This window comes from Carcharhinus amblyrhynchos, chromosome 32 (assembly GCF_965287045.1).
Source record: "Carcharhinus amblyrhynchos chromosome 32, sCarAmb.v2.hapA, whole genome shotgun sequence".
Classification (NCBI taxonomy): Eukaryota; Metazoa; Chordata; class Chondrichthyes; order Carcharhiniformes; family Carcharhinidae; genus Carcharhinus; species Carcharhinus amblyrhynchos.
The window spans coordinates 15,715,985-15,742,401 of NC_137355.1; the positions used below are offsets into that span (position 1 = coordinate 15,715,985).

General features: G+C 48.7%; 1 protein-coding gene across 3 annotated transcripts in view; it reads left to right on the forward strand.

Annotated features, from left to right (window-relative positions):
* LOC145360678 (AT-rich interactive domain-containing protein 3B-like) overlaps positions 1 to 26,417 on the forward strand; it is a 220,988-nt gene that overhangs the window by 98,096 nt on the left and 96,475 nt on the right. For all 3 annotated transcript variants that reach the window (XM_080216032.1, XM_080216030.1, XM_080216031.1), the window contains exon 3: positions 17,410 to 17,517. In XM_080216032.1, the coding sequence (XP_080072158.1) occupies positions 17,410 to 17,517 (108 nt within the window). The remainder of the gene's footprint in view (positions 1 to 17,409; positions 17,518 to 26,417) is intronic.

Genomic DNA, 26,417 nt, shown 5'->3' on the forward strand with positions numbered 1-26,417 from the left:
CTGCTCTCTTGAATTATTGCTCTTGTAACTTGCAGTGGATGCCTGCCACTGACACTGTTTTTAGCGTGTTTCCTCTCTCGCCTCGTAAAACTGCGGAATTCCAACCATTTCTTTTGAGCCTTTAAACCTGTTCTAAAGTTAGTGATGTGTGTTTTTGGTTTGGGTTAGTCACACGGTGGCACAGTGGGTTAGCACTGCTGCCTCCCAGTGCCAGAGACCCGGGTTCGACTCCTGGCTTGGGTCACTGTCTGCACGTTCTCCCCATGTCTGCGTGGGTTTCCTCCGGGTGCTCTGGTTTCCTCCCACAGTTTGAAAGATGTGCTGGTTAGGTGCTAAGTTGTCCCTCAGTGTACCTGAACAGATGCCAGGATGTGGCGACTAGGGGATTTTCGCTGTAACTTCATTGCGGTGTTAATGTAAGCCTAGTTGTGATCTAATAAATAAGCTCTCTCTCGCTGTCCCCCCCCCGGGCCTGCAGAACCTGGGATTGCTTCCTTTTGATTTGATTTTATTATTGTCACATGTATTGGGATACAGTGAAAAGTATTGTTTCTTGTGTGCTATACAGACAGAGTATACCATACATAGAGAAGGACGGGAGAGAGTGCAGAATGTAATGTTACAGTCATAGCTAGGGTGTAGAGAAAGATCAACTTAATGCGAGGTAGGTCCTCTCTGTGTTGCTGGGATTACTTCCTTCTGGTGAGATGCTTAACATTGGATCATTCATGGTGTTTCTGGATTGTGATTACAATCTGGCCATGATCTTATTGAATGTCTGGGACAGACTCAAGGGGCCGGGTGGCCTACTCCCTAGTCTGAATGTTTGAATCAAAGAATCCCTACAGGAGGCCATTGGGTCTACAGCATCCACAATCCCACCCAGGCCCTATTCCCCTAACCCAGCGAGTCCCACTGGGTGATTTAGCATGGCCAATCCCACCTAACCAGCACGTTTATTAGGACTGTGGGAGGAAATGCAAGCAGACACGGGGAGAATGTGCAAACTCCATACAGACAGACAGTGACCCAAGCCGGGAATCGGACCCGGGGTCCCTGGCGCTGTGAAGCAGCAGTGCTAACCACTGTGCCGGCGTGGATGGTGTTTTGCGAGGTTTTCCCGGAGGCTGACTGGAAGGCAAGGGCCTTGCCGTTCGTGGAATGGACAGGATGAGGATCGCGGAGTGTTCTGGTGCGGTGATGAGGCACTCCATGATTATCCAGAGCGGCACATCTCTTTAATGATCCTGGGTGCACACTGCCATTCATTAGTAATGGCCATCTGATGCATTCTACTTCCGAGACTGTGTAAATCCGATCATTCTATCGCTGATATTTATAGAAAAGAAAGGCCTAATTAGGCCGATTGACCTCAATGGGGGGAAGTGTCTATTTCTGGTGTGGCTTTCATTACTTTGAATATCATTAAAGATTAAAGCGATGCCATCTCCATGGCGACATCTCGCATTTTTCACATATCCACAGAGAAAGGGGCCTTTGACGTGAGATTCTGTGACGTGCTCCACATCCCTTCTCAAGTTAAATTTGGACAAGGGGTGTCACTTGAGGGAGGCTGGTATCTTGGAGAGAGAGAAAGAGGCTAATGCTTCAAGTCCCTGGAATTTAGAAAGGAAATTTGAGGATTGTTTCCTGGGGGACAAAACAAACCTGGTGTGTGAGGCTGCAATCCCCCTCTCCGCTTACAAGAGCCAATCCCTTCATTTTAAAGCCAGGCGCGGTGGAATTACTGCCTCATAGCGCCAGGGACGAGGGTTCGATTCTCAGCTTGGGTCACTGTCTGTGTGGAGTTTGCACATTCTCCCCGTGCCTGCATGGGTTTCCTCCCGGGTGCTCTGGTTTACTCCCACAATCCGAAAGATTGTGCTGGTTAGGGTGCATTGACCTGAACAGGTGCGGTGGGGTGGAGACTAGGGGCATTTCACAGTAACTTCGTTGCAGTGTTAATGTAAGCCTTACTTGTGACTAATAAAGTAACTCTCTAACTTTTTACATTGGCCATGCTAAATTGTTGCTTGACATCCAAGGATGAGCAGGTTAGGTGGATTGGCCATGCTAAATTGCCCCTTATGTCCCCAAAATGTGTAGGTTCGATGGACTGGCAATGCTAAATTGCCCCTTAGTGTGCCAAGATGTGTTAGTTTGGGGAATTTTGCGGGGTAAATATCTGGGGTTACAGGGATAGGGCTTGGGCAAGAGTCAGTGCAGGCTCATAGGGCCGAATGGCCTCCTTGTGCACCGAAGAGACTCTCTGAAGTTGCATGCCAACCTCTGATGGATTTTCTGACCAGCCATATCGGGAACCAGTGGAAGACCCTGCTATAAATTCACGCTGGCATCAAACCGATCTCTCAGCCTGCTGCCGCCATCTCTCTTTCCCCTGCCCCAGTGCCTGCCATGGAGCCCGCCAGCTGATGGGGTGGGTGTGGAGGGTGGCTTGGGAGAAATCCGCCCGGCGCCAGTGTGTCCTGCATGTCCACTGCGAATGGGGCATTGGCTTCAGCGCTCCACTCTGAAGGGTGGCAACCTCTGACACTACAGCACTGCAGTGCTGTACTTTTAGCATTTATTAACAGGGGGTTTGAGTTTAAGAGCCGTGGGGTTATGCTGCAACTATACCGGACATTGGTGGGACCACATTTGGAATATTGTGTGCTGTTCTGGTCACCTCATTATAAGAAGGATGTGGAAGCATTGGAGAGAGTGCAGAGGAGATTTACCAGGATGCTGCCTGGTTTGGAGGGTAGGTCTTACGAGGAAAGGTTGAGGGAGCTGGAGCTTTTCTCTTTGGAGTAGAGGAGGTGACTTGATAGAGGTTTAGAAGATGATGAGGGGGATAGATAGATGGACGTGCAGGGACTATTTCCTCGGGTGGATGTAGCTGTTACTAGGGGGCTTAACTATAAGGTTCATGGTGGGAGATATAGGAGGGATGTCCGAGGTAGGTTCGTTACTCAGTGGTTGGGGTGTGGAATGCACTGCCTGCTGTGACAGTGGAGTCGGACACTTTAGGAACTTTCAAGCGGTTATTGGATGGGCACATGGAGCACTCCAGAATGATAGGGAGTGGGATAGCTTGATCTTGGGTTCGGACGTAGCTCGGCACAACGTTGAGGGCCGAAGGGCCTGTACCGTGCTGTAATGTTCCATGTTTCTAGTGCGGCGACTCTGGCACTCCCGCCCTCGGGAGGGGGCCCAGAACCTGGAGGCTTGGCATTCCGAGATGGCAATGCCGGCAGCAGCGGAGGCAGGAGAGGGTTAATGGACTGATTCCGGAACAGTCCAGGCCCGTGAGAAGCCGGGGGTTTTCTGCCAGGTAGTAGGTTTTTTTTTTATTAGGGAGTGAGATCGGGCTTCCATTTGGAGAGGGATTATTAATAGGTCGGGTGGTAATTGTAGTTAGATAAAACTGACAAAGGACTTCTGATGAGTGTAAAAATTGTGGTGTAGAATTACATTTAACATGTCAGCCACAGGAAAATGGAGTCTAGTTGGAGATAATGACTAGAAGCAAAGGGATTAGAGATAGCCTTCTGAATAAACACAGCTGGCATCTGCTCCCAGCCTGTTATTCACAACTCCTGATTTATTTAGCTCTGAAGAAGCTGCCTTTATGCTCTGTGTTTTTTTTTATGGTGCTAGGCCCCACCAGCTCCTCAGGCCTACTCCAGAAAGAATTAAAAAGAAGGCCCTCCTCTTTAATGATTTTTTTTTTTGTCCCCTTTCATGTATGTCCTGGGGGAAACCCTTACGTGGTCTTAACTTAGCTTTATCCGCCGGCGGGGGGGGCAAAAAAGTGCCAACCCAGATAGTGTGGATAGAATTTACGTCGCATTTTGTGGAACCGGAAGCAGAGGTCTCTGCTCATATGACTTGCACCATGCCAGCCCCACCCCCCCGCCATCCATCAACACATCACTGAATCCCTGCGGTGCAGATGGAGGCCATTCGGCCCATTGAGTCTGCGCTACTACTGTCCGAAAGAGCATCTTGCCCAGGCCTTGTCCCCCTCCCTAACCCTATAACCAACCCCACGTGCTTACCGTGGCTAATCCTGACAATCTACACATCTTGGGACACTAAGGGGCAATTTAGCATGGCCAATCCACCCTAACCTGCACATCTTTGGACTCTGAGAGGGAAACGGAACACCCGGAGGAAATCTACAGAGATATTGGGGGTGTAAATTCTACGCAGTGAATTGAACTCGGGTCCCTGGCATTGTGAGGCAGCAGTGCTAACCGCTTTGCCATTGTGCTACCCTACAGTCACCTCACTCCCTCTCAACTCCACGTCAAGACTCCCACATTCAGCCCGGTACACCGTGTCGTTACTGTGAAAAATCCCCCAGCCACCACACTCCGGCGCCTGTTTGGGTACACCAGGGGGAGAATTTAGCAAGGCCGATGCATCTCACCAGCAAGACTACGGGAGGAAACCCACACGGACATGGGGCAGAACGCGCAGACAGTGACCCAAGCCGGGAATCGAATGCGGGTCCCTGACCCCGAGGTAGCAGCGCTAACCACTGAGCCACTGCCCTCCTCCTTGGGCTCAGTGTGAATTCCTTGCTGCTGCCTGGTTAACAGGTGCTACGTAAATGAACATTGGGTAGCAGGAAGCTCACAAGGGTTAAAGAGCTTATTGCAGTGTGCGTGTGTGTCCCAACTGTTCTTGTTGCCTTCGCTCTGAGCCTCAAGTGGATGTAGCTCTCAGAGTGATAATTAAACAGTGGAACATCTGCCCATCGTGACTCAGACTCTTTTTTTTTGAAGCTTTAAATACTAAAGCACAACTGATATTCCTCTCCCCGCACCGCCTCCCCACCCCTTTTCACACATTCACCGTCCAGTTATTGGGTCTGTAAAGAATTGCCCCAGACCCTGCTTTGATCTCAGTTCAAAGAAGGGGTGCTGATTTATATCCATCATTCCCAAAGCCTATTAAAAGCTGTGTTTTTTTTCTTTCCCCTGTTGAATCTTAGCCTTGTTTTTAATATCCATGAAAACAAACTGCAAAAAGCAAAGCCAGATGTGAGTGACTTTCTTTCTTTGGTGCACGGGTCAACCTCTGCTTGATAACACTCCTGCAAAAAGTTCCGTGGGACGTTTCACTTGAGTTAGAGGCGCTATACAAATCCAAGTTATTTTGTGCGTGTCCAGAGGTGGATCTCGATTGGTAACCCTCTTGCTTCTGAAGCAGGAGGTTCACTCGTGCCTCCCTCCATGGCCTCCAGTTCCAAAACCGGGCCAGACGCCGCCCCCCCCCGGGTCAAGCACTGAGGGTGTGCTGCATTGCCAAAGATGCCATCTTTTAGATGAGGCCTTGACCTGTGGTCTGGTCAGGCCAGCTGCCTAGAGACAAAAAGAGAGAGAGAGAGAGCAGAGGGAATTCTCCCCATTGGGCTGGGACAATATCGAGCCCTTCATCCGCCTTGGAGAACAGACCATTGGGTCATTATTAAATTGCTATTGGTGGGATCTTGCTGTGCTCTTGGCTGCTATGTTACCTGTTGCATCATTGCTTTGGGATGGCCTTTGATTGTGAGCCTCACGGTGCCAGGGACCCGGGTTCATTTCTGACCTTGGATAGGTGTCTGTCTGTGTGGAGTTTGCACATTCCCCCTGTGTCTGCGTGGGTTTCCTCCGGATGCTCCAGTTTCCTCTCTCGGTTCAAAGATGGGTGGGTTATGTTGACTGGCCACACTAAATTGCCCCTTAGTGTCAGGAGGATTAGCTAAGGTAAGTTTGTAGGATTAAGGGAATATGTCCTGGATGGGATTGTGGTCAGTGCAGACTTGATGGGCCAAATGGCCTCCTCCTGCACTGTAGGGATTCATGATTCTAGTGTCTAAAGATGTGCAGGTTAGGAGGATTGACTGTGCTAAATTCCCCCTTAGGGGCAGCACGGTGGCATACTGGTTAGCACTGCTGCCCCACAGTGCCCGGGACCCGGGTTCAATTCCGGCCTCAGTTCACTGTCTGTGTGGAGTCTACACGTTCTCCCCGTGTCCATGTGGGTTTCCACCGGGTGCTCTGGTTTCCTCCCACACTCCAAAGATGTGCTGGTTAGATTGATTGGCCGTGCTAAATTGATTGTGATGTCAGGAGGATTAGCAGGGTAGATATAGGGGGTTATGAGAATAAGGTATGGATGGGTTGTGGTCAATGCAGACGCGATGGGCCCAATGGCCGCCTTCTGCAGTGTGGGATTTTATGATTCTAGTGTCTACAGATGTGTAGGTTAGGTGGATAGGCTATAGATAAATGTGTGGGGTTACATAGAGAGGGCATGGCTAAGATACTGCATCGGAGAATCATGAAGATTCGATGGGCTGAATGATCTCTGCAGTGCTGTTGGGATATTTAATGATTTATTGATGCAAACTTGGCAACCAGCCCATCGGAAGAATAGTGTTTAAAAATGTGGACTGGGGAAATCCCCAACTTCTCTTGTTTATATTTGAATAAAAGTACATTAAGTTCCAGTCTCTCTGCCCTGTGACTGGGGGTGGGATTGTGGCACAGTGGTTAGCACTACTGCCCCAAAGCGCCAGGGGTCTGGGTTCGATTCCCGGCTTGGGTCGCTATCTATGTGCACATTCTCCCCGTGCCTGCGAGGGTTTCCTCCGGGTGCTTCAGTTTCCTCCACAGTCTGCAGATGTGCTGGCTAGGTGGATTGGCCGTGCTAAATTGCGCCTTAGTGTCCAAAGACTAGGCTAGTTGGATTAGTCACGCTAAAAATGGTTCCTGGGCTTGAGTGGGATGGGTTGATCTGGATTAGATGCTCTTTTGGAATATCGGGCCGAATGACCTCCTTCTGTACTTGTAGGGATTCTATTGCTCTGACACATACACGCAACAACAACAACGCACACAAGCTCAACGGGGGCAAGATCCCCATTGAATGTCAACATCAAGCTTTGAACTGAGGCCTTGCCAACAGCTTGAGCTGGACATGAATAACCCCAAGGCCCCATTCGGGGGGAAAAAAGCCAGGGAATTTACCTGGGCCCTATCTATCCCACCAACATCCCAATTAAAAAACAGTTGCTTTAGTGATTTATCCTGTTGCTTTTGTGGGATCTTGCTGTGTGCTTGCCTCATTCAAAGCCGTGATTGCAAAGTGCTTTGGAATATTTTGAGACTGCACCGTGTAAAGGGATGTCTGAATCCTCTTGTCCGTCTGCTCCATGCTTTCCCCTCTTGAAATTTTTGGCTTCTCGTTGGAATGTGCTGCATGGTGAGCGTTGCCTATCCCACGTCGATGGCTGGCCATTAGGGATGGGCAGTAAATGCTGGCGGCCAGCGACGCCCATGTCCCACAAATGAATAAAAAATATATATGGTTGCTTGGGTACCTAGTCCCAGGTACCTTATCCAAATAAGCCCCTGTCTACATCAACGGTGATGAAATGGAAATTGTCAAGAGCTTCATTAATCTGTCCTGGTCTCTCCCCCCCGCCAAATGCCAACGCTACAGTTAAGAAAGCCCACCAGCGCCTCTACTTTCTCAGGAGGCTAAGGAAATTTGGCATGTCTAGTATAAGTCTCACCAATTCTTACAAAGGCACCAAAGAAAGCATCCTTTCTGGTTGTGTCACAGCTTGGTATGGCTCCTGCTCTGCCCAAGATCGCAAAGGACTACAAAGGGTTGTGAATGCAGCCCAGTCCATCACGCAAACCAGCCTCCCACCCATTGACTCTGTCTACACTTCTTGCTGCTTCAGCAAAGCATAAATCAAAGACCGCACCCCACGCACCCCAGACATTCTCTCTTCTACATTCTTCCGTCGGGGGAAGAAAGATACAAAAGTCTGAGATCACGACTCAAGAACAGCTTCTTCCCTGCTGCCATCAGGCTTTTGAACCAACTTGCTATATATTAAGCTGATCTTTCTCTGCATCCTAGCTATGACTGTAGCACTACATCCTTTCTTTTCCTTCTCCCATATGTACTCTATGAACGGTATGCCTGTGTAGTGCACCAGAAACAATACTTTTCACTGTGTCCCAATACATGTGACAATAATAAACCAAATCAAATGGAGGCTTTTCAAACACTGAGGATGGGATTCTCTGGCTGTGCTCATCCCAAAAACCAGAAAATGCCACCCGACCTCAAAAGACCTTCGCATGGTCCAACTCCCACTCTCTGGTGTAAGGCTTGTGAACTAATGTTAGTGGTTCAACGAGTGTCTGACTGTGACCCCTCTCTAAACCTGGAATGCTGAGGCCCGTCGCAGGCTCCATTGTACCATCTCCAGCTGGTACAATGTACCATCTCCAGCCTGGAGCTGGCCTCTTCCCTTGGTCTCAGCTGCTCATAGAATCCCTCCAGTGCTGAAGGAGGCCATTTAGCCCATCAAGCCTGTACTGCCTCTCCAAAGTATCTTACCCAGGCCCTATCCCTGTAACCGCCCATATTTACCTCGCTAAACCCCCTAACCTATGTATCTTGGGATGCTGAGGGACAATTTAGCATGGCCAATCCACCTAACCTGCACATATTTGGATGTAGGAGGAAACCGTGGGAGAAAACCCACGTTAAGAGCAGTTGGGGATTTGTCCAATCCACACTTTCCAACATTATCCTCTGGTGGGCTGATTTTGCATAAATGACTGATAAATCCCCACAGGGCAGAAGAGACTGTTCGGCCTATCGAGTCTACACCAACTCCCCAACAAAGTATCTGACCCAGGCCCTAGCCTTGCAACTGCACACATTTACCATTACTAATTCATTGAACCCACAAACCTTTGGACACTAAAGGGGCAATTTAGCATGGCCAATCCATCTAACCTACACATCTTTGGACACCAAGGAGCAATTTAGCGTGGCCAATCCACCTAACCTCCGCACCTTTGGACTGTGGGAGGAACCGGAGCACTTGGAGGAAACCCATGCAGAACTGGGGAGAATGTGCAGACTCTGCGCAGACATTCGCCCAGGGCCGGATTTGAACCCACGCCCCTGGCGCTGAGGGGCAGCACTGCTAACCATTGTGTGCCACTACTTAAATGAGATGTCATAGAATTGTTCTTTTTTTTAAAGGGAAGAACTGATTTGAGAGAAAGTCGCTGAGATGGCCGGGGGGAGGTGGGACTGTGCCTTTAAGCTGGAGCAGCGGCGTCTGCCAGCATTGTTAACCCCCACCCCCTCACTATTCTGCCGGTTGGTTCCTGCCCAGTGCCGTTGAGCTTGCCCATTGCCATTCAGAGGCCCAGAGCCCCAGCACTGGCCTGGAATGTCTATCCCCGCTGCCTGATTCACAGTCTGACCTTTCGGGGTCATTGCCTGTTTCGCATCACTGAGCTTTTGGCCTCTTGCTTGGGAGCTGCGTTTTTTTTTAAAAAAAATTTAACCATCTCTGACCCGTTGGGCAGCAAGGAGTTACAAAAGAGAAACAACACAGCCAAGAGTTGAACAAGGGCTGGGGGGTAGGGTCGGTGAAATAGTTCCACTGCGCTAGAAGTAAAAAAAAAGTCCTCACTAATCTGGGAGCAAAGTCCTGTATGTTTTGCTCACCCATCTTTCAGTTGTCAATTGTAATTCTGGTTGGTGCTCTCGTTCAAGTTCATTTGCACCAAATTCATCTGCAAAAATATTTTTTAGCATTTTTGCCTCTCCTGCATGGTCATCTTTAAGCTGTAATCTCGCAGAGCCTCCATCCAGCTACCCTGCCCCATTGGGCAGTGAGTTGATTTTTCTCTCTCTTCTCAAACCACCCCCCAACCACTCTACGTAGAAGTGTGGAGCTGAATCACATTGGTATTGAAAGGGTTAAGTCAGATACTGTGGGCAACTGGAAACTTAAATCGATGAAATACAGTGGTTTCGCAGTTGGCACTTCTAAAAGTCCATTGTTTTTAAAAAAAAACTTCCAACTATTCCCTTTATGGCTGTGAGTGTGGAGAATCGAATGCCCTTGGCCAGTCAGCCTTGTATCAAACCCCAGCGCACCACGCTCGATTAAATCTCAATACCCTCTTTAGTTGCCGGGGCAACTTGTAATGGCCAAGCCATCAGGATCACCCACAACACAGAGCAAATATAAAGAAAAGTTCAAGCCCACCACCGTTGCTTGGAGGTGTGTTAACTTGGCATTGACCTGGTGTTGAGTTTTTGTGTCTTCCAAGACAGTACATGTCCTCACTCTGGACTGGGTAACCCCCTCAGAGTTACCAGAGCTGCTCTCACAGGAAGCGATGGCCTCGTGGTATTATCGCTAGTGTATTAATCCAGAAATTCACCTACTGTTCTGGGGAGCTGGATTCGAATCCCGCCACGGCAGATGATGGAATGTGGATTCAATTAAAAAATATCCGGAATTAAGAATCTGCCGATGACCGTGAAACCATTGTCAGTTGTCCAAAGATGTGCAGGCTGGGTGGATTGGCCTTGCTAAATTGCCAGTTAGTGTCAGAGGGATTAGCAGGGAAAATATATAAGGTAAAGGGGGTAGGGCCAGGGCCTGGGTGGGATTGTTGTTGGTGTAGACTCGATGGGCTCAATGGCATCCTTCTGCACCGTAGGAATTGTATGATTGTCGGGAAAATCCACCTTGTTCATTAATGTTCCTTTAGGGAAGGAAATCTGCCGTCCTTACCCAGTCTGGCTTACATGTGACTCCAGAGTCACAGCGATGTGGTTGACTCTCAACTGCCCTCGGGCAATAAGTGCCGGTTCATAGCGTTACCCCTCTCTATCTCAGGAACTTCCTCCGATCCTGAAATCCCTTAAAACTCCTGAGTGGGGGGGGGGATCCCCCCCCCAGTGTATTGGGAGGTGGCGCAGTGTTCGCTGGTGGGATGGGATCTTATGGTGCCAACTTCTGTCAATGGGGTTTTCCGGTGAATGCACCCCTCAATGCCGGGGCACCCGTGGAGGGGGTGCACTGTCAGCGGGACTCTGAGATTTCAGTGCCTATATCTCATACCCTTGGTTTTCAATGCAGGCTCGCATCCCATTCCTTTTCCCACCAACAGACTCTGTCACTTCGGCCCCACACACAGGAATTTCCCGAATTAAGTTCCTTCTTTCATGAGATGTAGGTGTCGCTGGCAAGGCCAGCATTTATTGACCATCCCTAATTGCCCACTGAACGGAGAGGTTTGTTAGGCAGTCTATCAGTGTCACAAGTAAGCTTACATTAACACTGCAATAAACATCACGTTCTGAAAGATTACTGGTTAGGGAGCATTGACCTGAACAGGCGCTTGGAGTGTGGTGACTAGGAGAATTTCACACTAACTTCATTGCAGTGTTAACGTAGCCTTACTTGTGACTGACTAATTAACTTTTAAGTTACTGTGAAAATCTGTCACCTGTTCGGGTACACTGAGGGCAAATTTAGCATGGCCAATGCACCCTAACCAGCACGTCTTTCGGACTGTGGGAGGAAACCCCACGCAGTCACGGGGAGAATGTTGTAAGCTCTGCACGGATATTGACCCAAGCCAGGAATCGAACCTGGATCCCTGGTGCTGTGAGGCAGCAGTGCTAACCATTGTGCTACCATGGCATTTCAGAGGGCATTTAAGAGTCGACCACACTGCTGTCTTCCTGTGCTGTAATTTTCTTTGTAGTGCAGAATGTAGCGTTACAATCATAGCTAGGGTTGGGGCGTCAGTGTGTGGATTGCATTGGAGTGGGTGGGGGACGTGTGTGTGGTTTGCGTTGGGGGTGTGTGTGAGTTGCGTTTCCTACGTAACAGTGACGACACTTCAGATGCGCCTCGTTGGCTGTAAAGTGCTTTGGGGGAAATCCTGAGGTTGTGACAGGCGCTATGTGAATGAAAATCACTCCTTTTCCTCAAGTCCAGCCTTCCATTTCCAAAATTTAGATCCGCCTGAATCATGGAAGGAAAGTACGTGCCTTTAAATGGTGAATTTTGTTGTTTCAAGTCACGTCTTTTCTGGATTTTCTTTGAATAAATACCCTGGCTGTTTAATTTCTCCCAGAGATGGAATGCTTTGAAATAACAAAACAGGATCGTTTCGACTTTGCTCAAGAATTGTGGACGGTTTGTAGTCTGGGAAAGAATTTAATCTTCATCGCGTCTTGTATCTAAAATTATTTCATTTGTAATGAGTTTAATTTGAGAAGCATTTGTACCAATCTTAAGTTGACAGTGAGGGTTCAGTGATTGGATCAGTGCCAATTTTCCCCTGACTTGATTTAAAGGCATCGTTACATTTGAAAGACAGCCCTCCGTTTCCTTCTCTGCTGTGCTTATTTTCTTTTGTGGGACGGTTTAGCCTGTACAGTTTTGGTAGGTGCTTTAGCTGTATCGCCTGTCGGTGTACATTACTACACTGCTCTAACCGACACAAGTCCCGCTGTGTAATATAATGGATGTGGTGTTGGTGATCCTTCAGTTCGGACCCACCACGCGGTCACTTCTGTTCCCCCCCCCAGCCCCAGAGTTTCCGGAGCAGAAAAGTCCACCCTTGGCAAACACTAATACCATACATGGTGCCATTCCGCTGTACCCCCTTGTTGCTGTTTGTCAGGGGAGGATTTGCGACTGGAACAGCTGTGGATGCACATTCATACGTTGATGTAGATTCTGTACCATCAGCCTCGAATTTACACATGGCCTCTCATGATCAAATCCCTGCTTTTGATTTATAGTTGTCACGTGTACTGGGATTAAAAAAAAGTAAGGTTTATTTATTAGTAAGTAAGGCTTACATTAACACTGTAATGAAGTTACTGTGAAAATCCCCTAGTCGCCACACTCTGGCGCCTGTTCGGGTACAATGAGTGAGAATTTAGTATGGCCAATGCACCTAACCAGCACGTCTTTCGGACTTTGGGAGGAAACCCACGCAGACATGGGGAGAACGTGCAGACTCTGCAAAGACACTGACCCAAGCCGGGAATCGAACCCAGGTTCTTGGCACTGTGAGGTGGCAGTGCTAACCACTGTGCCACAGTGAAAAGTATTGTTTGTTTGCGTGCTATACAGACAAAGCATACTGTTCCTAGAGTATACTTGTAGAGCGGAGCTGAGTCCATGAAAAGATCGGGCATGATTTTACTGAATGGCACAGCAGGCTTGAAGAGGCCTATTCCTGTTCCTTGTTCTTATGTAGGGAAGTAATAGTAGAGAGAGTGCAGAATGTAGTGTTACAGTCATAGCCAGGGTGTAGAGAAAGATCAACTTACTATTAGGTAGGTCCATTCAAAAGTCTGACGGCAGCAGGGAAGAAGCTGTTCTTGAGTCGGTTGGTACGTGACGTCAGATTTTTGCAACTTTTTCCCAACAGAAGAAGGTGGAAGAGAGAATGTCCGAAGTGCATGGGGGTCCTTGATTATGCTGGCAGTGTTCCCAAGGCAGCGGGAAGTGTAGACGGAGTCAGTGGATGGGAGGCTGGTTTGCATGATGGATTGGGCTACGTTCACGACCCTTTGTAGTTTCTTGCGGTTTTGGGCAGAGCAGGAGCCGTACCAAGCTGTGGCACATGTGAGGCCCCCCCCCCCCCCATCTCTGCAACCGTGAATAAAGAGCATTTCTAAACCTCCAGGTCCGCCAAAAACTCCAACCTGCAAATTGGACTGCATCGACCGTCCCTCCCTTCTGAGGCAGCTGAGCATAGACTTACTCAGCTGCCTCAATCCCTCCTAACTCACACTAAGTCCGAACTCACCTCATCCCTGCTCTTGCTGACTTTTTCTCTGTCTAAGTTTAAAATTCTCCTCCTTGCATTGAAATCTCTGCCTGTGGCCTGCTCCCTCCCTATCTCCATAATCACCTCCGCCGCGCAATTCTCTGACCTCTGAGGATGGCCAAGTGGTTAGTCTCATAGCACCAGGGACCTGGTTCAATTCTGGCCTGAGGTGACTGTCTGTGGGGAGTTTGCACGTTCTCCCCATGTCGGCGTGGGTTTCCTCCCACAATCCAAACATGCGCCGGTTAGGTGGATTAGCTGTGCTAAATTGCCTATTAGTGTCCCAAGATGTGTTTGTTAGATGGATTAACGGGGTAAATGTACAAGTTTACTGGGATAGAAAATGGGCTTGGGTAAGATACTGTGTCAGAGAGTAGGTTCAGACTGGATGGGCTGAGTGGCCTCCTACAACACTATAGGGATTCTATGATTCTCTGATTTCCAGACTCCTCAATTGTGACTCCTTTCCTGGCCCTGGTAGTCCTCACTGCCTGGGCCTTTGGCCTAGTTGGTATCTTATTAAGAAGCTGCCTAATGATTTCCTCTCTGCTTTTCCCTCCTTGCTGTAAGCTGCTTGTTATAGCCGACCTCTTCGCTCTGGCCACCCGTCCTAACGTATTGTAATAGGGTTCAGTGTCACGTTTCGTCTGAAGGCTCGGAACGATCTCGCTGTTTTCTTTTTTGTTTTGCTATGTCAAAGCTGGCCAGGTAAACGCAACTTGTTGCTGCCCCGAATCCGGTGCGGATCACAGCTCCGCGCGCACTCCGAGAGGGTCCTCCTCGGGAGGTTCTGGGATATGATGGCTGTTCCGTGCGAGGCTGTTGTCAGTTCAGTGACGCACAAAGGGGCTTCTGTTCCTGGAGGCCGCTGTGCGTGAGGTTGGTTTCTGGGAGTGTTGGGACACTTGACTTTGCTTTGCAGTTAAGCAGATTGATTCCCGGTGTTGGGTGTCGGAGCGGAACATTCCCAGAGCTTTCAGCGGAATGTGCCGCGACGCTCCCTTAGCAATTCCTCCGAGGTGACAGAAAGTGAACACTTGGAGCACTTCAGCAGCGAGGCTGCATTTGACGCTGAGAGCTCGATTGCTTTAAAACTAAAAGGTGCTGGGATTGTTTCCAGTTAAAGTTTATTTATTAGCGTCACAAGTCGGCTTATATTAACACACCAATGAAGTTAGGATGAAAATCCCTTAGTTGCCACCCTCCGCTGCCTGTCCGGGTACACCTGAGGGAGAATTTAGCACGGCCAATGCACCCATCCAGCGCATCTTTCAGACTGAGAGGGGGAACCGGAGCACCTGGAGGAAACCCACGTAGATATGGGGAGAACATGCAGACTCCACACAGACAGTGACAAGCCGGGAATCGAACCCGGGTCCCTGGCGCTGACAGGCAGCAGTGCTAACCACTGTGCCACCGTGCAGCGTGGTTGGCTCAACTGCCCTCGGGCACCTAGGGCTGGACGAGAAGTGCTGACCAGCCAACAATGCCCACGTCCCGCAACTGAATAAAGTATAGGTGAAGAGGGACATTGGGAGGCCGGTGAGGCTGTGGTTAGGCGCATTGGCCGTGCTAAATTCTCCCTCAGTGTACCCGAACAGGCACCAGAGTGCGGCAACTGGGTGATTTTCACAGTAACTTCATTGCAGTGTTAGTGTTAAGCCTACTTGTGACACTAGTAAACAGACCAGGTAAGGACGGCAGATTTCCTTCCCTAAAGGACGTTAGTGAACCAGCTGGGTCTTTCCGCCAATGGTTTCATGGTCATCGGTAGATTCTTAATCCCAGATATTTTTTAATTGAATTCAAATTCCGTCACCTGCCGTAGCGGGATTTGAACCCGTCTCAGAACGTTAGCTGGATTTCTGGATTAATAGTCTAGCGATAATGTCACTAGGCCACTGCCTCTTCTTACTAGGAAGAGGAGAGAATATTTCTTGTTACGCTGGCTCTTCAGCTGAATGGTATGTGGATTGACCACGTCGCTGTGGGAGAGGTTGGACTGTGGATACCAGATCGGATTCAACTGAGCAGAATTACTCACCGCTCTGGCTTATTTGTAGGGACTTTCCCAGTGGCTGTTCTCTGGGGTGGGGGAGCAGTATGTTTTATTGAATTTAATCACTTCAGCGCTCAGGGGCAAAACTAAAAACCACAGTTGCTCGAAGCATTTAACCCCAGATTGCGGTATCGGGGCTGGAGGCAAAATGCGATTACCAGCGGTGAACACAAAGCAGATGTGTGAGTCAGGTATTATGTACAGTTCTGGAATCCACGTTATAGGAGGGATGTGATAGCACTGGAAAAGGCGCAGAGCCATTTACCAGGATGCTGCCTGGACTGGAGTGCTTTAGTTCCGAAAGGCACAGTGGCACGTTGGTTAACACTGCTACCCCACAGCGCCAGGGACCCAGCCTCGGTTCTCTGTCTGTGTGGAGTTTGCACGTTCTCCCCGTGTCGATGTGGGTTTCCTCCCACAGTCCAAAGATGTACAGGTTAGGTTAGAAACATAGAACGTTACAGTACAGGCCCTTCGGCCCTCAGCTATGTCCAATCCCAAGATCAAGCTATCCCATTCCCTATAATTCTGGTGTTGATTGGCCATTCTAAATTGCTCCTTCGTGCCCCAAGATGTGTAGGCGAGGCGGGGGTTAGTGGGGTAAATATGTGGGGAAGAGGGCTGAGGTAAGATGATCTGTCAGAGAGTCGGGGCAGACTCGATGGGCCGAATGGCGGCCTCCTGGACTGTAGGGATTCTATGAAAAGTTCAACAACTTCAGAGCACGAATTCTCCTCCACCCTCACCTCATTTCCATTCATCTTATTCATTTCCATTTCTCCCCTCGTTTCATTTTTAAATCTCGCTGTCCATCTTCCTTACACTGCACACCCCACCCACCATCCCTCCCTCCCTCCCTCCCAACCCAACCAGGGCCATCTGTTGTACATCTCAGGTGTCCTTTGACACTGATACTGTGCTAACTTTACTTTACCATTTTACACATTCAAATTGGCTACTATCAACACCCTTCTTAGCCTTGATTGGCACCATCTCCCTTTTGTCTTTTTGTCTGGAGTCTGCACATTCTCCCCGTGTCTGCGTGGTTTTCCTCCGGTGCTCTCCCGGAGTGAGGGGTTTCCCCCCTCACTCAGTCCAAAAGATGTGGGGGTTAGGTTGATTGGCCATTGCTACATTGAGCCTAATAATGTCAGGGGAATTAGCAGGGTAAATAGGTGGAGTTCTGGAATAGGGCCTGGGTGGGATTGTGATTGGGCTGAATGGTGGTTGGTGCAGACTCGATGGGCTGAATGGCCACCTTCTGCACTGTAGGGATCCTATGAAATGTCAGCAACATTACCCACATGTGTAACCCATCAACAAGCTCCAGTCTGGGTTAATTGGCCAGGCTAAATTGTGTGGATTGGCCATGCTAAATTGCCCCTTAGCATCTCAAGCTGTTAAGGTTAGGGGGAATTAGCGTGTGGTTACGGTGATGGTTTGGGGAGGGTTGGCCTGGCTATATCACAGAGTCAGTGCAGACTCAATGGGTTGAATGGCCTCGGTCTGCACTATAGGATTTCGAGTTGTGTGGATAACCATAGAGTATAGCCAAGTATCATTTCTTTTTCATGCATTCTGATTGGGTGAATATAGTGTCTACGGCGTTGCATCCAGATTTTCTGATTGGACACCCCCATTTTTTTTCCTCCTTAGATACAGCCTTCTGATTGGATGGCAAATGACCAATCAGAGTCAGGGGAAAAGAATTCGGTTCGGACTGCAGGTGCGTCAGTTGCCCACGTCCCCGGAACTATTAAACAGGTAAGCCCCAATTCCATTCAGAGTCCAGGAGCTGTGGTTCTAAGACTTGTAATAGAGAATCGGAGCTTGGTGATCCAAGAGACCCGGACACAAGATCTGGAGACGCGAACCTGAGAATTTAAATTTAGTCAATTAATTCCAAATTAAAATGAATGCAAATATTCGTAATGTTGACCTTATAACTCCTTCTTTGTCAAAAAAAACCATTTCTGTTTCACTAATGTTCTTTAGGGGTGGCACAGTGGTTAGCGCTGCTACCTCACAGCGCCAGGGACCCAGGTTCGATTCTGGCCTTGCCGGTGTGTGCACATTCTCCCCATGTCTGCACGGGTTTCCTCCGGGTGCTCTGGTTTTCTCCCACAGACCTAAGATGTGTAGCTTAGGTAGAGTGGCCATGCTAAATTGTCCTTCAGTGTCCAAAAATGTGTACAGTGGGTGGATTGGCCGTGCTAAATTGCCCCATTGACGCCCCAAGATGTATAGGTTGGATGGATTGGCCATGGTAAATGCATGGGGGCTACAGGGATGGTTACAGGGATCGGAGTGGGAGTGGGGGGTTGTCGGACTTGGGTAAAATACTCTCTTTTGGAGAGTCAGTGCAGATTCGATGGGCCGAATGGGCTCCTTCTACACTGAAGTGGTTGTGGTTTTAGGGGAGGCAGATCATGTGGGGCATAAATAGGCCAACTGACCTGTTTCTGTGTTATAAACATGTGTCCCACATCTTGAAGACCCCATGGTTATGTCCCAGGTGAAACATGAACGTCTCTAATCTAGAAGCTGGAATCCTTGCCTCTGCTGTGTGTTATATACCTTAGTGAACACACGCTGGGGACAGACAGGAGACTAAAGGAAACTCTGTGTTCCCTGGAGACTGCGACATTCAGCTAGCCCATACATCCTGCCTCTCAGACTGCTCACCACTGTCTCTGGGAAACTGCCTGAACGGTTCCCAGGAGAGATCGAGATAATGTGTGCAAAATCAAGGACTTCCCTTCATCCGTAAACTGAAAGTAAAGTTAATGGATTTCAAAGCCAGCACACGGCCAATAGGCTGAATGGCCCTCTGTAACATTCTATGCTCCGATGTACGTGGAATTTGTCAGTCAGACCCCAAACAAGCCCAAGCCTTACCGATTTACAGGCTGCCTTCTGAGAGAGCTGAACCAATCACTGATCATCATAGAATCTCGACAGTGCAAAAGGAAGCCATTTGGCCCTTTCACTGACTACATTCCCACCCAGGCCCTACTCCTGTAACCCCACCCATCGACCCTACTAATCCCCCTGTTTCTCTTTAGCTAATGTTCTTTAGGGGTGGCACGGTGGTTAGCGCTGCTACCTCACAGCGCCAGGGACCTAGGTTCGATTCTGGCCTTGCACATTCTCCCCATGTCTGCCTGAGTTTCCTCCGGGTGCTCTGGTTTCCTTCCACAGACCTAAGATGTGCAGGTTAGGTGGATTGGCCATGCTAAATTGCCCCTTAGTGTTCAAAAATGTACTCCCGTAACTCCATGCATCGACCCTACTAATCCCCCCGATACTCGGGCAACTTAGCTTGGCCATTCCACCTAACCAGCACGTCTTTGGACTGTGGGAGGAAGCCGGAGCACCCGGAGGAAACCCACATGGAGAAAACGCAAACTCCACACAGTGACCCAAGCCGGGAATCGAACCTGGGTCCCTAGTGCCAGCTGTTAGGGATTTATTTTTATGTAAGGACATTGGAATTGGGAGCTGGGTGTTGGTCGTTCTGCCCCTATAAACTGCTAAAGGTGGACATCGATCAGATGTTCCCCCTTTTTGGACAAGAGGGAATAGTGACGCTCTGGGGAACCTGGGTTCAAATCTCACCACGGCAGACCATAACATTTTAATTCAATAAAAATCTGAAATTAAAAGTCTAATTTTGACCATGAAATCATTGTCGGGAAAAACCCATCTGGTTCATTAATGTGCTTTAGGGAAGGAAATGGCCCCTGAGTGTCCTGAGATGCGTAGGTTAGAGGGATTAGTGGGTAAATGTATAGGGATATGGGGGGTAGGGCCTGGGTGGGATTGTGGTCGGTGCAGACTCGATGGGCCCAATGGCCTCTTTCGGCACTGTAGGGTTTCTATGAAATCTGCTATTCTTACCCAGCCTGGCCTACATGTGAGTTCAGAGCCACAGTAATGTGGTTGACTCTTACCTACAGTCAGGGATGGGCAATAAATGCTGGCCCAGCCAGTGACGCCCGTATCCTGTTTGGAAAAAGAGGGATGGATAGAGAAGTGGAGCTTGGTTGAAAACTGAGATGAAGAGAAACCACTTCTCTGAGGGGTGTGAATCTGTGGAACTCATTCCCCAGAGTGCAGTGGAGGCAGAATCAATCAAGTTAAAGTTTATTTATTAGTGTCGCATGTAAGGTTACATTAACACTGCAATGAAGTTACTGTGGAAATCTCCTAGTTGCCACACTCCAGTATCTGTTCGGGTACACTGAGGGAGAATTTAGCGTGGCCAGAGCACCCTAACCAGCACATCTTTCGGACTGTGGGAGGAAACCCATGCAGACACGGGGAGAACATGCAGATTTTACACAAATAGCGCCCCAAGACCAGGAATTGAACCCAGCTCCCTGGCACTCTGAGGCAGCAGTGCTCACCACTGTGCCACTTAACCACAGCAAGATTGGTATAGAAGAATTCGGACCAATTTAGCACGGCCGACCCATCTAACCTGCGCATCTTTGGAGTGTGGGAGGAAACCCATGCAGACATGGGGAGAATGTGCTGACTCCACACAGACAGTGACCCAAGCTGGGAATCGAACCTGTGGGTCCCTGGCGCTGTGAGGCTAACCACTGTGCCGCCTTGCTAACCCCCTGACACTCGGGAGCAATCAACAGATTTAAGAAAAAGATAGATAACTCGCTGATGGATAGAGGGCAATGGGGAGAAGGCTGGGAAGTGGAGTTAAGACCAGGATAAGATCAGCCACCATGGAGCAGGCTGATTTGCCCATTCCCGCTCCTAATTCCTAAGCGGATGGATGCTGTGAGGGAGGCAGTGTTGCTGTTCCACTGGACAGCACAATTCTTCAAGCGATTTGTGCAAAATCAAACCCCCTCCCCCCATTACAATGCATTAGGCAGAAGAATCAGATGGTCGTCTAATTTGATAATGTGCAGGAAATGGCTAACTAAACACAGCGAAAGGAAGTCTGTAAGAGGTTTCTGCTGATAGGAAATACTCATTGCAGAAAATTCCTGCATAATTGCACTCATTCAATCGGATACAGGAACGGGGGGTGGGGGGGTGGATTGGCTGGAACGCCCGATGTGACTCGCTGACTGTCTTGTCTCCGGTGGGGTCACGCTAGCTGTTGGTGGCTCGGTGAGTTTGTTTACCACCTACCCTCTCGCAGAACCAAACTGCCCCGTTCTTAGCACCCATTGCAGTTTCGTAGAACAGAATTTGTTATCGTAGAATCCCTACAGTGCAGAAGGAGGCCTTTCAGCCCATCAAGCTGAACAAGCCCACCCTATCCCTGTAACTCCACCTATTTATCCTGCTATCCCCCTGATATTAAGGGGTAAGTTAGCAAGGCCAACCCACCTAACCTGCACATTTTATTCATTTGTGAGACGTGGGCGTCACTGGCTGGGCCAGCATTTATTGCCCATCCCTAGTTGCCCTTGGAGGGCAATTGGGAGACAACCACATTGCTGTGGCTCTGGAGTCACATGTAGGCCAGACCAGGTAAGGACGGCAGATTTCCTTCCCTAAAGGACATTAGTGAACCAGATGGATTTTCCCCTGACAATCAACAATGATTTCATGGTCATCAGTAGATTCTTAATTCCAGATGTTATATATTGAATTCAAATTCCACCATCTGCCATGGCAGGATTCGAACCCAGGTCCCCAGAACATTGTCTGGATTAATAGTCTAATGATAATACCGCTAAGCCATTGCCCCCCCTTATGTACACAACCTTCCTCAACCTATTTATGAGCAACGAGGATTGGAACTCCCATTTAGGCACCGTCATTCACGCTGGCATGAGTTTGATACCCAAGCTTCGATAATGGCATTGGATTCTGATGCAAGCATGTTTGGGACACTAAGGAGCAATTTAGCATGGCCAATCCACCTAACCAGCACACTGGTGGACTGTGGGAGAAAACCCATGCAGACACGGGGAGAATGTGCAAACTCTAATAGACAGTCGCCCAAGACTGGAATTGAACCTGGATCCTTGAGGCAGCAGTGCCAACCACTGTGCCCCCCCCATAAGGTAGGTAGCATTAGTACATTTGAGAGCGCAGATCCAAAAATGGGGCAATGGCACAATGTTGGTGCTTGCTGACATTTGGCTCAGTTGAGAGTTCTTCTTGCTTTAGGAACATAGCACTTAGGAGCAGATGTAGGCCATTCAGCCCTTCAATTCTGCTCCACCTTTCAATATGGTCCTGGCCTTAACTTCACTTTCCAACTCTCCCCTCCCCCCGCTCCCCCTCGCATCCTCTGCCCCTCTCCCCCTCTGGGACAGAGAATTCTACAGACTAATGACCCACTCTCCCCACCAAGAAGAAAAACATTCTCCTCATCTCTGTTCTTAATGGTAGAGCCCTTATTCTTAAACAATGTCTAGCCTGTCCCACAAGTGTGACAAAGTGGCACAGTGGTTAGCACTGCTGCCTCTCAGCACCAGGGACCCGGGTTTGATTCCCGCCTTGGGTCACTGTCTTTGCACAGTCTGCACGTTCTCCCCGTGTCTGCGTGGGTTTCCTCCGGGTGCTCTGGTTTCCCCCCGCCCACAGTCCGAAATACATGCTGGTTAGGTGCGACATTCTCCCTCAGTGCACCCGAACAGGCGCAGGAGTGTGGTAACTCTGGGATTGTCACGGTAACTTCATTGCAGCGTTAATGTAAGCCTACTTGTGACACAAACAAATAAATAAACAAACTTTTAGCATTTGTACTACGTTAAGGGCTGCATCGAAGGAACACAAAGTGATCAGGCGCAAAAATATCGGCCTATTTGTGACGCCAATAAATACACTTAAATTTAGTGACCGCCCCACCCCCCCCCAGGGGAATCGGAGCAGGCGAGGGATGGCGGACAACGGAAAGGTCTGTTGACCTCGGGTGGGATTTTTACGGGTTTCTAGACGAACAAGGCCGTAAAATCTCGCCCAGTGAGTGCAGCGTGGAAAATGGCCACCTCATCCAAATGGGCCAGGCCCGTTTGGCCTCCTCCTTTACCTCCCCCTCCCCCAGTCTCATCTCATCCTGTCGGCCTGTTCCTTTCAGTTCCCCCAAACTGGGTGCAATTTCTTGAAAATATAAAGAGGGAATTGGTCATAATTGAAATCCACATTTTTAAAAGAAGATCCTTGCCTCCAGCACCAGTGCCTGGGGCGGTGGGGGGGGCATGAAAAATTCATGCTAAGTAGGAAGCTGTAAAGGATAGGAGTCCGTCACCCGGTGGAAAGGACCTTGTTACTGACCATTTAGACCTATTGTTGCAGCCTCTTTACTTTAATAAAGGAAGCTTAGCCTCCTAAGTGTCTTAATTATTGATGATTTCGTGTCGGGATGTTGGCTCCATTATGACGCTGACCTTTTATAACAGGGCCCCCTCCCCCTCCTCCCTGCAACCCCCTCCCCCTCCACCCTCCCTCCCTCCCTCCCTCCCCACCCCCCCCAAGGCAGGGAGAAACCTGAGCAGCTTCAAGTAATTTGAGCAACGACACTCACGAGGACCTGTATTTATCCCCCTTTCTACTGAAACATTCTTCGGAAATATTTCTTAGTTTGGTTCTGTTTGTTTCTCCGCTGCCAAAAGGTGATCGTACTCTTTTTTTTTGGACAAAAAAACAGTTCATAGAAATCCTACAGTGCAGAAGGAGGCCGTTCGGCCCATCGAGCTGCACAGATGACAATCCCACCCAAGCCCTATCCCAGTAAGCCCACATATTTATCCTAATCATCCCCCTGACTGAAGGGGAAATTTAGCATGGCCAATCCACCTAACCTACACATCTTTGGATACCAAGGGGAAATTTAGCATGGCCAATCCACCTAACCTACACATCTTTGGACACCAAGGGGAAATTTAGCATGGCCAATCCACCTAACCTACACATCTTTGGACACCAAGGGGAAATTTAGCATGGCCAATCCACCTAACCTACACATCTTTGGATACCAAGGGAAAATTTAGCATGGCCAATCCACCTAACCTACACATCTTTGGACACCAAGGGGAAATTTAGCATGGCCAATCCATCTAACCTACATACCTTTGGACACCAAGGGGAAATTTAGCATGGCCAATCCACCTAACCTACACATCTTTGGACACCAAGGGGAAATTTAGCATGGCCAATCCACCAAACCAGCACACCTCATGGCCAATCCACCCAACCTACACATCTTCCATTCCAAATTTGATTGAAGATTTATTTATTATTGCCACGTGTATTAGTATACAGTGAAAAATATGGTTTCTTGCGTATTATACAAACGTAGCATTCTGTTCATAGAGTACACAGGGCGAAAGAAAGGAGAGTGTGCAGAATGTAGTGTTACAGTCAATGCTAGGGTGTAGAGAAAGATCAACTTAATGCGAGGTAGGTCCATTTCAAAAGCCTGACAGCAGCAGGGAAGAAGCTGTTCTTGAGTCAGTTAGAACCTGACCTCAGACTTTATTCCTGAACTAAGAAGGTGGAAGAGAGAATGGTCGGGGTGTGTGGGGTCCTTAATTATGCTGGTTGCTTTGCCGAGGGAGCGGAATGGATGCAGTCAATGGCCGGGAGGCTGGTTTGCGTGATGGACTGGGCTACATTCACAGCTCTTTGTAGTTTCTTGTGGAGTTTGCACATTCTCCGCGTGTCTGCGTGGGTTTCCTCTGGGTGCTCCAGTCTCCTCCCAGATTCCAAAAATGTGTAGTTTAGGTGGATTTGCCGTGGGAAATGTGTGGGGTTACAGGGATAGGGTGGGTGAGGGGGCCTGAGTGAGATACACTGCTGCAGGGTCACTGCAGACTCAATGGGCTGAATGGCCTCTCTGCACTGTAGGCGTTCTATGATTCTACATCCCTTACTACAAAGGCTCACCATTTTTCTCTCTCTCTCTCTCTCTCGTGTTTTGTGCGTACCGTCTCTTTCTCTCTGTTTTTTGTGTCTGTGTCTTTACCATTTCTCTCTGTGTAGTCTGTGCGTCTGTACCGTTTCTCTCTCTCTGTGCAGTGTGTCCCATTTCTCTCTCTCTGTGTAGTGTAGATGTGTACCGTTTCTCTCTCTCTCTCTCTGTGTCTGTAGTGTAGATGTGTACCATTTCCCTCTCTCTCCGTAGTGTAAGTGTGTACTGTTTCTCTCTCCCTCTCTCTCTGTAGTGTAGATGTGTACCGTTTCTCTCTGTCTGTAGTGTAGATGTGTACCGTTTCTCTCTCTCTCTCTCTCTCTCTCTAGTGTAGATGTGTACCATTTCCCTCTCTCTCCGTAGTGTAAGTGTGTACTGTTTCTCTCTCCCTCTCTCTCTCTGTAGTGTAGATGTGTACCGTTTCTCTCTGTCTGTAGTGTAGATGTGTACCATTTCCCTCTCTCTCCGTAGTGTAAGTGTGTACTGTTTCTCTCTCCCTCTCTCTCTGTAGTGTAGATGTGTACCGTTTCTCTCTGTCTGTAGTGTAGATGTGTACCATTTCCCTCTCTCTCCATAGTGTAAGTGTGTACTGTTTCTCTCTCCCTCTCTCTGTAGTGTAGATGTGTACCGTTTCTCTCTTTTTCTCTCTCTCTGTAATTTAGTTGTGTACCATTTTTTTCTTTCTCTCTCTGCAGTGTAAGTGTGTACCATTTTTCTCTCTCTCTCTCTAGTGTAGGTGTGTACCGTTTCTTTCCCTCTGTGCGCAGTGTGCGTGTGTGTGTGTACACGTACATTAAAAAACACTTTTAGATTCCAGCTCGTTGTATCCTTCCCTTCACATTACAATGATTAGTGGACGAACGCTAACAGCCGGTCTTGCGGTGTTGACGTTGTGGAAATGGATAACATTGAGTCGATCTTGACATTCGTCTTGTTTAATTTGATCCAATAAATCCTGCTCCTCAGGAGTGAATTCAGCGCCAAGTGTCGTCAGCTGAACTGGCTCTGGGTCGCTGCCAGTTCGTCACGTCACTCATTATGCTGAATAAGTTTTTAGTCTTTCCTCAGTGAAAGCGATACCCCAGCTCTGTGTTAAATAGGAAGCAAAGAGAAGGCAAACTAGTGATCTGACCGGGGTGCTTCACGTCATGAAGGGCAGGGGTGTGTGACGCGAAGGTTACCGGGGCTAGTAATCCAGAAAATGCTCAATTCAGGGGTTCAAACCCCACCATGGCAGCTAATGGGAATCTGAATTCAATTGGTAAGATCCTGGAGTTGAGAGCTAGTCTCAGTAATAGAACTGTAGAAAAGTTACAGCACAGAAATAGGCCATTGAGCCCATTGTGTCAATGCCAGCCCGAGGATACTCTCTAATCCATAAAACTATCATCGACTGACTTGATTTGATTTATTAATATCATGTGCATTATTAGTATATAGTAAAAAGTATTGTTCCTTGCGTGCTTCACAGACAAAACATACCGTTCATAGAGGAGAGAGCGCAGAATGTAGTGTTAGTCATAGCTAGGGTGTAGAGAAAGATCATCTTGACGTGAGGTGGGTCCATTCAAAAGTCTGATGGCAGCAGGGAAGAAGCTGTTCTTGAGTCGATTGGTACGTGACCTCAGACTTTTGTATCTTTTTCCCGACGGGAGAAGGTGGAAGAGAGAATGTCTGGAGTGCGTGGGGTTCTTAATTATGCTGGCTGCTTTTCCGAGGCAGCAGGAAGTGTAGACAGAGTCAATGGATGGGAGGCTGGTTTGTGTGA